Consider the following 14383-nt stretch of genomic DNA (forward strand, 5'->3'; position numbering starts at 1 on the left):
TGGCAGCGAGGACAGAGGGGTGCAGGGGAGGGAAAGGTTTGGCTGCTGTGAATATTCCCATCAAACTCCTCTCAGGAGTGGGGAGACATAGCAGTTCTGTAAGTACAGGCCATTTTTAAGAAGAGGCTTGAGGGATCATTTGCTATGGAGAACAGACTGGATCCGGGAAGCTGTTACAGAATTTCTTGCCTCTCCTGAGGGGGAGCAGATCCCCATGCCAACCGTCCCACATTACCCGGTGCAAGTATCTGAATTGCTACCAGCAGGTTCCCAGTGCAGTGACAACAAAACCTTCTGGGTCCCTATGTTGTTTTCTAAGGGACACTATCATTCACTGCTGTTAGAGTCAAGGATCTGGCAGTCCTCAGCTTGCCAGTGGCTTACTCTTACTGATTGAATGTATGTGCCTGTGGTCTTTTCCTGACTGAAAAAGCATGTATCCACAATCAGTTTGCAACTCAGGGTGGAATCTAGATGTCCTATTTCTCTCCCTTAAACATTACATTTCCTTATGGACCTAATCTGGGTAGATATATGGCAGAATGAGGAGCCAAAGCTTTCTAGATGGCGACTTTTCAGTCAAATCCTCTCTTGGGAACACTGACTCAGCCTGGTTCTTTCGGAAGCAAACCTTCATCACGACACACAGTATGCCCCTCTCAGGTAAAGCATACAACTCTGCCCTCCACTTTCCTCCTTACTGGACCATCTTCCTCTTTGCCATGGGACTGCCTCTGAGCAGCACGACCTTTCTTGTCTCCCTGCACTCTGTTTAACTGGTTTCAGACTTAGACTTTTTTCAAATGGTTCAGTCTGGTGCCATTTAAAAAACAAAACAAAAAACCCCCAATACCACCACCACCAAACAAACAACAATAAAACACCTTTAAGGAGAAAGCAGGTGTTTTTAAACATAGGTTGCCACAGGCATGAAGGTCACCCATGGCAGGGCAGAGGTAAAACTGCAGCCCAATTCTGACAATAATTAAGACCTGCCACTAGCTAATGCTCAGGTTTGATGAATTAGGCATCAAGTCTAATGGAACACAGTGTACAAGGAACACCTAACACTGCACACTGCATGCTTCACCAGGGCACAGTGGTATTTCTGTTTTACTCAACTCTCAGCTATTCCTGTGCTCCACAGGCAGCAGCTACAGTTCTTGGAGAAAGGTGACTACTACCCTACTCATTTTTAAAAAATGAACAGTTATTCTTCTCTTGTCTTTGCTTTTCTAGATTTTTCTCTTTTTAGGGCATTACATGAACAGGTTTTGATTCCCTCTCACAAAATGTCACTTCTCTATGGACCTGGATTGAAACAAGTTATTTGATAGTTTTCCTGATCCATGAAATTTGACAAGACCAATTTGTTAGCTGAGCCTGAATCCTTAAGACTGCTGATGCACTTGTATTATTTGTTTACCTGCCTCCCTCTTTACATTTAGAACTGCCAAAGCATGTCAATCACACTGAAGAGGGCTCAAAAAAAATTATCTTTATAAACTCCATAGCAATGTATGTCCAGGTAAAGAAGAGGGAAGCAAGGAACAGAAAGCAGAGTTTAGCTCTTAGCCATCCAGTGCAGTAGCTTTCTATAGTCAATCAGCCACAGCAAACACCACCTCTTGCTCAGTGGGGAATCTCATAGATGACAGAAGGGATATGGGGTTATTTTGGCATGTAAGAAAGCCAAAGAGACAAAGCATGGAATACAGATGTTGTTAATTTTGCTGACTGCAGAATTTATTCTCTTCCTAGTTTTGGCGACTGCTCATGCCCTCACCGTGGAAGCACCTGCCAAGGAAATACAAGTGGCACGAGGGAACAACGTTACTCTCGGCTGTAATTTTAAAACTGATGCTGCTGTTGACTCAGCAGACATTGTTGTCTGGAGTAAAATCAATACTGCGGTAAATCAACTTGCATAAAGAAACATATTAGGACATGTAAGAGGGGTTGGGAGGAGAGATGCAAGCAGGACTGTGGGTGGGAATGTGTGTTGGAAGAAAAAGATTACTTCACGACTTTCTTTAATCTCCAAACTATACAAAGCAAAGTTCTGATTCTAGATGAAACTTATTCCAATCTATTGCATGATCCTAGGCATGCCCACATCCTTCTCTTTTCTCTCTCTCGGTCTTCCATCTGTATACAGAGGATGCATTACTCTATGTACTGTGGGTTTACATCTATTAATGTATGTGAAATACTTGGATACTTTCTAAAAATATATTAATATTTTAACTATGTCTATTATACATATACATATCATTGATGCTATATAAAAAGTTTTAAATTGATGATAATAGTACATGGAGAGAATCTTGAAGTCTCCTACATTCACATGGAATATTTGAAGGTAAAGAAACCTCTGAAGTTCTCCTTGACTTACTGGGAATTAGCAAGAGAGAAAGCAGCCTTTGGAGATCTCCTTGCAGTAACTGCCAAGGGTTTCTTCTCTGAAGATCGTTGCTGGAAGAAAGCAAGGGAGTTTGTGTAATCACAGGGAGATTTGATTGACAGATGGATCTCTGTAGACAATTCTCACAGTGTCGTGTCATGGAGAGAAAAGGTGAATAAGCCCCAGCAAAAGAAGTCAGTTTTCTCTGACTTCAGATAAGGTGGGAGAAGGAAATTCCACACAGAAACCCAGATTGGTTTAAATTTTTATGTTTTTCTTGGCTTTTTGGCAAACTAGGATAGCTTAAGACTCTCTTTTCCAAGCTGCTCTTTTCCAAGGGTGGGCTAATCCACTGAGTTAGCTTGTAGGCTCACACAGAATAAACTAAGATTGATCATTTTCCCTCCCTATCAGGTTGATGTCGTCACTAGGTATTTTGACGGACTTGTACAGTATGGCAACGGCTATGAAAACCGTATACAGTTTAGTGGTGATTTAAACAAAGGAGACATCAGTATCACCATCAATGCAGTGACCATGGAAGACAATGGGACATACGTATGTAGTGTTCGTCTACGGCAAGACCCCCCCAGGCAGGCTGCAACCGTGGCTCTTTTAGTCCTTGGTAAGCATGATGGAGACAACACCAGATCCACTAGATAAAACACTGTCCTTCCTCTAATATCCACATTGCTTTATGCAATAGATTTTTTAAGAGAAAAAAAAAAATTTCCAGGAAGTCATCATCCACAATTTCATTTTTGGTCTTTTCCTGCTGCTATGGAAGTAGGTTGGAAGGTTTAGACCACCCAAATCCCTTAGAAACCTGGCTGTAGAAAACAGTCTTTAGAGTTGTATAGTTCACTTCCTTGATAACCCCTGCCTCATCACAGGGCATTCCTCATTCCCCCTGTGGCTTGTCATACTCGTTATCAAAGGAGGAGTTACCCAACACTGTAAGACATATCTCAAAAAGCATCTTACAATTCCTTCTTAGCTGATCAGTGCCAAGAAGGGAGAAAAAAAAATTAAAGACAAGTTCACTCCAGTTCCTTTGAGAAGAAGGTGGTATGTGCAAACCAGCCTTTGTTTAGCAAGAATAAAAACCACAGGTGCAGCAGACAAGATGAAACAAAAAACTACTTCTGATTAATGAAATCCCTTCCTTTTTTCTTCCTTCAGTTGCACCATCCAAGCCAGAATGCAAGATTTTGGGGACAGCAGAATACGGACAGACAATCAATCTGACCTGCATTTCTCATGAGGGTTCCCCAAAGCCCAAATATACCTGGCAAAGCTTCAATGTACAAAATGAGCCCCGTGTACTACAAACAACACAAGGTATGGCAAATTCAAAGTCATCATGTCTTTGAGCTCTCTGTAGATTAGGGTTGGGAATATTTTGAAAAGCAAATACAAAAACACACTTAAGGCTTTTTCTAGGAAGTTCTCTGACCAGTATTTTGAAAAGCTGTCCTTTTGATGTAAGACATGCTCATGAGTAACTTAGCAGGGGGAAAAGGACTGTTACATGAAGTAACAATGGTCAGTAGGATTTTCACTTCAACTCCCACTTGGTGAGAAAGCTGACTAACTCTGGAAGCAGACAGAAATAATTACTTCTCAATTGCTGGCTTTAAGCGGGGCATAACATGACAAACAATATCAAGGTTTCTAACTGTCCTGCCTTTATATCCCAGCTCACTCAAAAATGACCAGTTCACTTTCTGTGGTGCAGGCAAACAAGTGTTGACTCTGGAAGCTACTTTCCTTTCAGAGGTGACTCCTCACATAGAGGAAGGTGCTGTCAGAAAGAGTTATACCATTCCTGCTTTGAGCATAAAAGAGTCTTCTGGTTCTTTATGACTGTCACATAGGCCTCAATATTTTATTTGCTTTAAGTCAGAATCTGGGCAGGGGGTGGGGGGGAAGGTAACCAAGTTTCCATGACAGGACCTTTCATAGAACTATTCACACAGAAATGTGGTTTTAATAGTGTTTGAAGTGTAGTAGTGGCAGAGGGCTCTCTTATTCCTTTCAATAATTCTTTTTCTTCCTGGTATGTTCAGCTCCAGAAAGATGGAGTATTCAAACCTATGCTTTTTGGTTTAAATTACTGTAGCACAGCTAAGGAGGTAAACAAAATATGTTCAGACTCAATTTGACACTCACTTGACAATTCTTGCACAAATTACGCAAAAGACAAAATGTCACCAGACACACAAACCTTATTCACTTGACTGTCCACTAAGTGGTGCCAGGGCATCACACACAGCAGTGAACATATTGGGATTTGTCATCTTAAAGCATCATCCTGTTCTTGCCTAGGACAGGAGCCTCATACATTTCCACCTCATTTCTGTTTGCGTCAGACCACCGATGTCCAAGTAGCATGCCAGCTGTCCTCTTCTGCCCCAAGTTGGCTGCATATCCTACAGTCGTGACAAGCAATTTCCTTCTGTGCCAAGCAAGTCCCAATGCTGCAGAGTATGCAGAAACCCCTTAGGAGCCACTCCAAAACTGACAATATCTGACCTGCATTGTTCCCACTTTGACTCATCGGTCAAGTATTTTTCATTTAGTATAGGAGGATTTACAGTCCAGTAACAGACTGCAACTCTGAGAGCTACAAACAACACTCTGCAAAAAAAAAACATAGAAGTATGCAGGGACAGTATGTAGAAACAAAACAAAAAACAAACAGAAAAGAAGCATGCAGCCTGTTATTTCTTGGCTTGCATGCTCTTTTACTATTTGCCGCTAGGAGCCAGCAGAGACTTAACAGAATCCCAGTCCCACCAGCAGACCGGAAAGAAAGGAGATCACAGTGAAAATAAAACAGGAAAGTCACTGAAAAGTATTCAGACCCTTTTGCTTTTAGAGTGGGAATCTGGACCTTTATCAGTAGATCACAGGCAAAAAGCATGGACTATGCATACAAATGTCAGCTGGAAATGTAACAAAAAACCAAAAACTGACCGCTTGAGCAGACAGAGCTAAGCTTTAGTATATGATTCTGAGCTCTGCTAGACTGGACAGAAAACACTGGTATCATAGAAATCCCGTATCACTACATTTCTGTTCCTTCATTTACTTTCATAGCCTGCATGACATCTCCAGACTAGAAAACTATTTTCGCCACTGCTAAACAATTCAGATCTGAAATCCTAAGAGCTGGAGGATTAAAAAGGTTTTTGTTGTTTTACAAGTTCATTCATCAGATGGCCAGTTCTCAAAGCCAGATGCTGGTTTGGGCCATCTTACATTTCTCAGCAAAAGCCACTGGAAAAGAGTTTTCTCTAGAAAACTGAATGGAACATATGAAGGGCTCATGTTCTCCCTCCAGCATCGACATATGGAGTGGAAAGGACAGGAGAAAAAAAGAAATCAAGGGAAGTGTCCACTGCTTTCTCCTTTCAGTTTCACCCTCCACCTACAATTTTTTTTCTAAAAGGAATGCTCAAATCCCACATGTTCCCTATAATCAAAAGAGCACACGTCCGTTTGTCCTCCCACAAATCATACTAAGACCTAGGGACTAGGATGGCAGGTCCTGAGCAAGACAGAGCAATCTATCAGCTTTAATAACCTCTCATCACTCCCACTGCCCAAGGCTGGAATTGAAGGGCCACTGTCCTCACTTCCTTCTCTGCTTTAATTATTCTCTGTTTTGGACTGGGTTTGTGTTTTGCAACAGGGGAACAAATAACTCTGAAGAACATCTCGGCAGATACCTCTGGCTTTTATATCTGCACTTCAACAAACAGCGTGGGAAAGGAATTTTGCAACATGACAGTCACTGTTCTGCCACGTAAGTGAGGAGGTTGCTTACTACAAGAGTAGTACCAGAGAAAGTACCATAGGCAAGTGGAAAAGTATTAACTGAGTGCATGCAGACAGAAGTATAAAATTCTGCTTTCTCTCAAAAAACAGCACCTTTTTACCTTTAAGATAGATTCTCTGCATTGGTTTACATGCTCATAGAGCACTCACTAACTCATAAGGTTAGTTCACAGATGACAAAAAAACGTGTAGAGTGAGATAGGCCTGAACCCCCAAAGTCTGAATCTAAACTTTGTTGATGTGCAGCAGGTGTTCAGATCCAGAGGCTCCTCCCTATCACCATCGAACTGATTGCTGCTGCAGACTTATCAGCTACCCCATGCAGAGTAAATTCCAGTTGCTGTAGTCAAACAAGTGTGGCTTCCACTTAGCCTGGATCTGCTAATGAGATCTGACATCTGGTGGTGGGATTTGAAGTCCAGTGATTGCACTGACTGCATTTGAGATCATTCTCAGTGCAAAGGACTAATTCTTTTCTTCCTGTATAGCTTCCATGAACATAGCTCTTTACGCTGGCATCATCGGTGGGGCTGTTGCTGCAATTATAGTTATTGGTATTATAGTCTATTTCTGCTGCTGTCGGGAGGAAAAGAACAAGGACTATGAGATGACGTAAGTACCTTTCTCTAGAAAACTGAATGGAACATATGAAGGGCTCATGTTCTCCCTCCAGCATCGACATATGGAGTGGAAAGGATAGGAGAAAAAAAGAAATCAAGGGAAGTGTCCACTGCTTTCTCCTTTCAGTTTCTACTCTAGTGGCTCCCATTTCTTCTTATGGAATATACCCAGTATCACCAGACATCTTTCTGGTCTCTGGAGTAGAACCCAAACATTCAAACCTTGGGATTGAATTAGCAAGCCCAAGTCAGTCAAGCACACAGAGTTACTTGATATTTCTCTGCATCCCTATAGCTATTTCTGCCCTTGCCATCCTAAATCACCATGAGGCTCTGTATTCAGAATTATCCCTCCACAATAGAAACCTGTTGTTTATTCACACAATGGAAAGAGATCATTGAAAGAAAAGTAGGATAAGGAAAAAAAAAAAAAATAGACCAGTCACCCTTCCTCTACATACATACTATGGGGAAAAACAAACAAACAAACAACAGCTCACACACCTCTTCGATCACCAACAACACTTAATTTATGGATTTCAGTTTGGTACACTTCCAGGTCAGCTTAGAGCAGTCTAAAACCATTCTAACACAAAATCTCTCCAGTAAAATTTCTAGTTGGTTTTAATTAACATCTCTACTCCTGAACAATGTTCTAGGGAGAGAGAAGACAGAAATGAACCCTCCACAGAGCAACCTACAAGGAATCAGAGAGCAGAGGATGAAGTTGAAAATGAATGAAGAAGCAGCACACCAGTGTCATCTTCAGGATTTGTGAAGACACAGACACCACTAGAGAAAATAAATCAATCCCTCTTTCTTACTGCAATAAGGTGTTTTTTTTTTTTAACAATAAAATGAAAGGTAATGGCTCTGCCTTCAAGTTCTGGGAGAGAATACCATCGTCTCCCTCGAAACAAGTGCCTAACATACGATGAGTACTAATATATAACCTCACAGCACAAAAATGCATGTGAAGCGCTGTTTTACCCAGTCATCTAAAAATAAACCATCTTCTAGTCTTCCCACTCTCTGAAAAAAGAAGCCAGTCAGGTCTATTTGCGGAACAGAGTTGCTGCTGTATGCCCAGATCTACAGAAGCTTTCAAGGTCATCAACTGCAAGTCATCAACCAAGGGTGGTCTTCTTCATGGTGTTATGCCAATGTCACGCTTACAGCATTGTCCAGCATATATATTATTTTATGCAGACTGAAGCATTTTAAGGACATTTTATTAAATGTGTTATTTGTATACATTATACATGCACATATAAATAAAAATATGGAAAAAATTCACAGATGACCACTGAAAGTCTCTTCTTTGGCAAAACAACGCATACTAATGGAATGGATAAGGTAAGAAGTTAAACCGATTTGTAACTGGCAGCTGATAAGATCTAGAAACAGTCTAGTAGCCTATATACTGAACTTCTGAGTTCCAGCTCAGGAGTTTCTAAATACTAATTTTCATTATATTATCCTCTACTCCTAACTGTTGCATAGGAAAGTCAGAAATAGTCCATTGCTGCTGCTTCTGAAAAAAATGACAGCGTGAGAACATGTACGTGGCAAGCACATCTTTAATAAAAAAAAAAAAGGGTGGGTGAAAAGAAGAAAAATTATCTTTTTATTCAAAATTGTAACACTTAATTTACTCAGAATTGCTGTATGTGCAAAATGTGTGCAAATGTGGGGAGAACTCCCATCACTAGTATCTTATCTTGGAAGAGAATGGACTGCCTGTCTTTGTCCAAAAGACTGTTACTACAGTATTAAAGCTAAGAGCTGCTTTGTTGGTAGTTTAAAAAAAAGTTCAATATATAATTTAGACTAAAATATTTGTAATTTCAAAGATCTCTATTGCATCTTCGACTTCAGGACTTTCAGATACTTACTGCAATGCCTCACGTACATCCTTTACCACCAAGAAGTCACTTTTAAATCTGTAACAAAAATCTAAAATGTAACTTTAAAAAAGAATCAGCAATCCTCCTACACATGGGCAGCATTTTCTAGATTTTCAACTATGCAAATCAGACTACCAGAGTTGTTAATCTGACTTGCTTTCTGGCTGCCTTTATTTTACATGGTATTTCAAATATAATTATTCATTTGTACTAATAACAACTGCAAAGACCAACAACCAGAGTTCTTCACAAAGTACATACAAACCCAAATCTCTCTGGTAATAAACAACCTGAAATGCAACTCAGCCAAGACATTCTGAGGACCTATTCCTATGCTTAGTTCAGATGCATGACAAAACATTGAAAGAATGGATGACTAAAAAAGAATTTCACACACAGAAGCTGAAAGCAGAAAAATCCACAGTGCATAGCTCAGAATCGATATGTAATTTATTCTCTTTTGTAAAATGTATAGTGTGAATTATCTAATTAGCATTGTAACAAGTTTTTACGGTGGAACAAAAGCTATTTATTTTATAAATGTTGCAGACAGTAGTCAGCACTCTGTGTTCCTTCATGAACACCTATACCCTGGGGCTGAAGAGGGCTTCTGCTGAGGGATAATAGTGTGGATTCTCACCACAGATCATAACTGGGGAAGACTAGCAAAAGGACTTGACAATTACCAGAAATATTTATAGCCAGAAACTGGTTCTGGTCTCTCAACTGTTCTAACACTGTGTTACCTATCGCACACTCTTCACTCTTAGGATATGCGAAGCTTAATTGTTGCTTGTCAGCTGAAGTCTTGAAGTAACATTTGCACATTGGTCATTTCCACCATAAAGAAAAATGCTGATTAATAAATCTGCATTAAGTTATCTGAAAAAAAGAGGTGCAAAATACAGAAGACCCCCAATAATGACCCCTAAACCCTTTAAATTCAATTCTCTGTAGGCAGGTTCCATAAGAAATAGCAGAAAAAATGTGAGTCAAACTTGACAACTACTAAAGCAGAAATACTTGCGTTCTGCAACACTAAGCTCAGTCCTACACTGGGAAATAAACTAAGTGATAAGCACATGGAGAGATGGCTGAGATATTTTAGTAATGTTTATAATTTTTCCCTTTTTTTTTTTTTAATAAGACCAACATTTTGGGAGATGTGTATTTATCAGAATGCTACATGTGTTTTTCCTCAACCAATTTATTAAACTAAGTCAGCCAGAAATACAGATATTCAAATTCCTATCTTACTTCACGGTTTTCCTGTGACTGAATTAATTACTTGTCCGTCTTGTGTGTCTTTTGAAGCAGGAATAAATCCAAGAGCCTGTAGTATACCCACAATTTTAAACAAAATTAAAGCAGCAGTAACATATTCGGGGAAAGGATGGGGAAAGCTAGCGATACTTACTTAATTTGAAATAATTAATTTACCTGTATCCGACTTCAATATCCAACTCCCTCAAAAGGCAGGAAGTGAATGACTGGGTGGAAAAGTATTGATAAATTCCTACTTTACACAGCCAACTAATCCCTGACTCCATCCACTCCCTGAACCCATCCTGAATACACAGATCTGAGAGACCTTGTTAATAAAGGCTGAAACAAAGAAAGTACTGAGCACTCCAGCCTTATCTGTGTTACTCCGGCCATATTACTACCATCACTCACACCACTGAGCAACAGAACCACTTTTTCCCTGTTCAGTCTTTCACTGTTAACAAAGTCATAAAAGTTCTTCTTGTTGACCTTGATCCCTTGCAAGTACCAACTCCAGGTGAGCTTTGGCTTTCCAAAAAACAGCCCTACATGCCTGGCTAGTGTTTGTGAATTCTTCCTCTGTATCCCACACCTGCTCCCACCTGCTATATACTGCACCAGAACTAAGCTGCAGCCACGAGTTCCCTGTAAAGACAAGACAGTCCCCTGATAGATCTACCTGAATTCCTGGGCTGTTTTTGCATTTGGAAGATGCTGCTCTTAATGAACTGCCAACTTTAATGAATTCCTTTATTCTTCAGAGTTGCCCCCCAGGGATTCCACCCCTACACATTTCCTGCATAACCCCCAAGGTTTGCCCTCACTGCCTTCTTCACTCTTCTCATGATTTTGAGAAACACTTCCAGCATTACACAGACACAAAAGCCAGCTCTGCCACTGCTTATTTCAAGTTTCAGTCCAGTGCACAATTCAGAACTGACTAGACAGACAAGAGTTAATTATCTCACAATTCTTGTTGCTAGAGTAACAGCACTACTTTTCTATTTATTTGTATCATCTGTTCCAGGAAAGCCACCAAGGCAAACTTCTATCCGAAGAAGTTCACAGTACAATGAACAAACTGTCAAGATAATTTCTGGATGCAGTGGAACTAGTACTAAATTTATTATAGCCCAACATAGGGGAATTTGGAACTTCTCTCTCCTGCCTTTCACCTGTTCACTAGGGAGTGAGGGAAATTATTTCAAAATGGTAATTAGAGAAGCTTGTGGGAGCTTCTAAGACAAAACCAAGGAAAAGTGAGGGAACAGAGATAATACAGGGTTAGACTAATAAAAGCGTTTGCTGATATTTTTCATTTTTCTGAATCACTGCAATAGAAAATTAATTGGCAGCTCATTCTAGGGTGAAAGTGAGCCTTGATAACCCTGCAGAAGACATGAAGAGAGTAAAAACTAAATAACAAACTTGTTATTCCCCTGCCCCACTACAGTATATTTACTCTTCCAAATGGAAAGATGTAGTTAAAGCCTTTACAGTCAGCTGCATATACATCTATTGATCAACCAAAAATTAAAACCTCAGTCTCACACATATACTTGAGTCACTTAACTTCTGAGCAAAGTTTGAAATTCTTGCTAGGGGAAAAGATTAGCATTTTTTAATTCAACTAACAGGTCCAAAAGCACAATCCTTCTCAATTATGCAGGGTTTTTTAAAGATATCAGGAACAGAAAACTACAGCTATTTTGCAAGGAAATCCAGACAGGGTTTCCTTGAATACAGGTTTTCATTCACCAAACACAAATTTTTAGTTGGAAGAATCTGACCTTCAGCACAATGGCATCTGAATGTCATGGCTCAAGACCCAGGGTCCCCAAAATGAAAGCAAGTTTTCCCTTTGGGAATGACTCAGAGACCTCACCCAAGGTAGCTGGCAAAGGACATAGACAGTGGAATGAGTATCAACTGTGCCATGTGATCAAGGATCACGGCACTGCTTCCTGTAGTTTGACATGCACTCAAACAGCAAAATCCAACACCTAATACTTGACAGACTCTCCACCCAGAAAATCCCCAACAAATTACTGTCTTCTGTTTAAGATTTTGACAACTAACAGATTGCTAAAGATGTCATAAAGACTAGTATTACTTTAGACACAGCAAAGACTAATAACTAGTTTAATGCAGATCCTAAAACTAGTGCAAGTATTCAGCCTACAGGCCTCAAGAGTAAAGAGATTACTAAGCCTCCCTTCCCACACATGACTTACTGTCCAGCTTGTTTTCTCACACCTGGGAGGTGAGAAGGAGAGTTGCTCTTTATGTGAGAGAGCAGCTGGAATACACAGAGCTCCACCTGGGGATGAACAATGATTCAGTCAGGAGCTCACAGGTCAGGACCAGAGGGCAAAGCAACATAGGTGACATTCTAGTGGGTGTCTGCTGTAAACAGCCTTCCCAGAAAGACATACATGAAACCTTCTTCAGACAACTGGAAGAAGCCTGACACAAGTGACTGAGAAGGCAAGGAGGGGAGGTTCTCTCTGCTGCATCTCATACTTACAAACCAGAAAGAACTGGTCAGGGATGTGAAGGCTGGGGATGCAAACTTTGCTTCAGTAACCACAAGATAGTAGAATTTGTGAACCTAAGAGGACGGAAAAAAAGTAGGATCATGAACCTGGACCTCAGGAGAGCAGTCTCGGGCCTGTTCAGAGATCTGCTTGGAAGAATCTTGTGGCATATGGTCCTGAAGCGAGGTTCAGGCAAGCTTATAGATTTTTCAGGTATAACCTCCTCCAAGATAACCAGGAAAACAAGTGGAGGCTGACCAAAGAGCTCCTGACAAAACTCAGACATAAAAAGGAAACATACAGGAGTCAGAAGCAGGGATGAGCAATTTGGAAGAAATACAGAAATGCTGTGTGAGTGTGCAGGTGTGGGGTTAGGAAAGCCAAAGCCCATCCAAAGCTACATCTGGTGAAGTACATGAAGGGCAAGAAGAATTACTTCCACAGGTGCATCAGAATGGGGACCTGGTCATAAAGGACAACAGGAAGATCAAGTGGCTGAATGCTTTTTTCACCTTCACCTTTACTGGTAAGATCAGCCTTCCAAAATGAATTTCAAATTAAATTAAAGACATCAAAACCAGGTATTACTGTATCTACAGTATATATTTATATATTTAAGAGAATATTCCTGCTAAACTAGAATACAAGGTACTGATAAGAATATTCTCAGCTGAGGTAGAGATGGTGGTCAATAGGAACTTCTTCTGCATACCTGGTTTCTACAGCGTATTGAAAGGAGAAGGCAGACAAGGCAGAAGTGCACAAGTAACAGTCAAATTCATAGATCATACTACACAGAAGCAGTAACTTCAGATTACTCCACATGAACATGACTTTTTTTTTTCCAGTATCGGTTACCAGTTGCATACTCTTTGAATAGAACAAAATAAAAGAAATATGTGATCACAGGTTAATATACTGATGTCATAGACTAGATCAGCAAAGTTGTCACCACAGTCCACTGTTTTTATGACTCTCAGACAACTGTTCTCCTAGTCAAAACCTTTATAGTAGCGAGTAACACAAAATTCATCTACTTACTTGTATAACAAGAACAAAAATACTTACTAACTTTTTAATGCACATGCAAAGCCGAGATGACTTTTACCCAGTACTGTCACGGGACTGAGCAAGCTACACTAATAGGAGGAGAAAAAGTCACATCTGATAGAATCTACTAAGCATCTCCTTTACAAAAACAACTCTTCGGACAGTTCCATTTCTATTATACCTATACAACCATACGCAAGGAGTACTAAGTTAGTTACTTTTTACCATGTGGAAAGTAAATGTTTAAAGCTGCCAGGCTGCATCACTCAAAATCTTGGGTTCAGTTCCCCCTCAGAATTTTGTCATGCAAATTTTGTTCCGATTTTGACCCACAATTTGCACCTTACCACTACATAGCACTTAAGAAGTGTGCTAAAGTTGTAAGTCATCATCTTTTCCTCATCTTTTCCATTAAAGGAGAGAGGCATGACTGTATTGCGTTTATTAAGCAGAATTTATTTTTCAACAAATCAAACAGTTTCAAATGGCAAAACAGCCAGGGAAGCAGAACTCCAAAATGAAAACTTTTTCTATCATCCCTCAATAACTGTTAGGGATCCTCCTCAATATATGCAGAATACGAGTATTAAATGGGTTACATCAAGTTAGCATGCTCATTCTTATTACATTGATCTTACAGTTTTTACTACAAACACCACCACAGGTTGTTGGTTATTACAGTAAGACAACTACTGCCCTAGTTAATAGCCCACTGCCTACAGCACGTAGCTGAGTCTTCTACAGCTTACATACTAT

General features: G+C 40.1%; 1 protein-coding gene across 1 annotated transcript; it reads left to right on the plus strand.

Annotated features, from left to right (window-relative positions):
- Positions 1–542: 542 nt before the first annotated feature.
- On the plus strand, positions 543–7608 carry LOC308047815 (cell surface A33 antigen-like; the record flags this gene model as incomplete). The annotated part of the gene is made up of 7 exons (XM_080356561.1): positions 543–663; positions 1762–1913; positions 2819–3029; positions 3587–3745; positions 6102–6215; positions 6736–6859; positions 7527–7608. 7 exons carry the CDS (start codon positions 543–545, stop codon positions 7606–7608), a joined length of 963 nt encoding a protein of 320 aa, XP_080212687.1.
- Between the last annotated feature and the right edge of the window lie 6775 nt (positions 7609–14383).

Source organism: Nesoenas mayeri, assembly GCF_963082525.1.
Source record: "Nesoenas mayeri genome assembly, chromosome: 1".
Lineage (NCBI taxonomy): Eukaryota > Metazoa > Chordata > Aves > Columbiformes > Columbidae > Nesoenas > Nesoenas mayeri.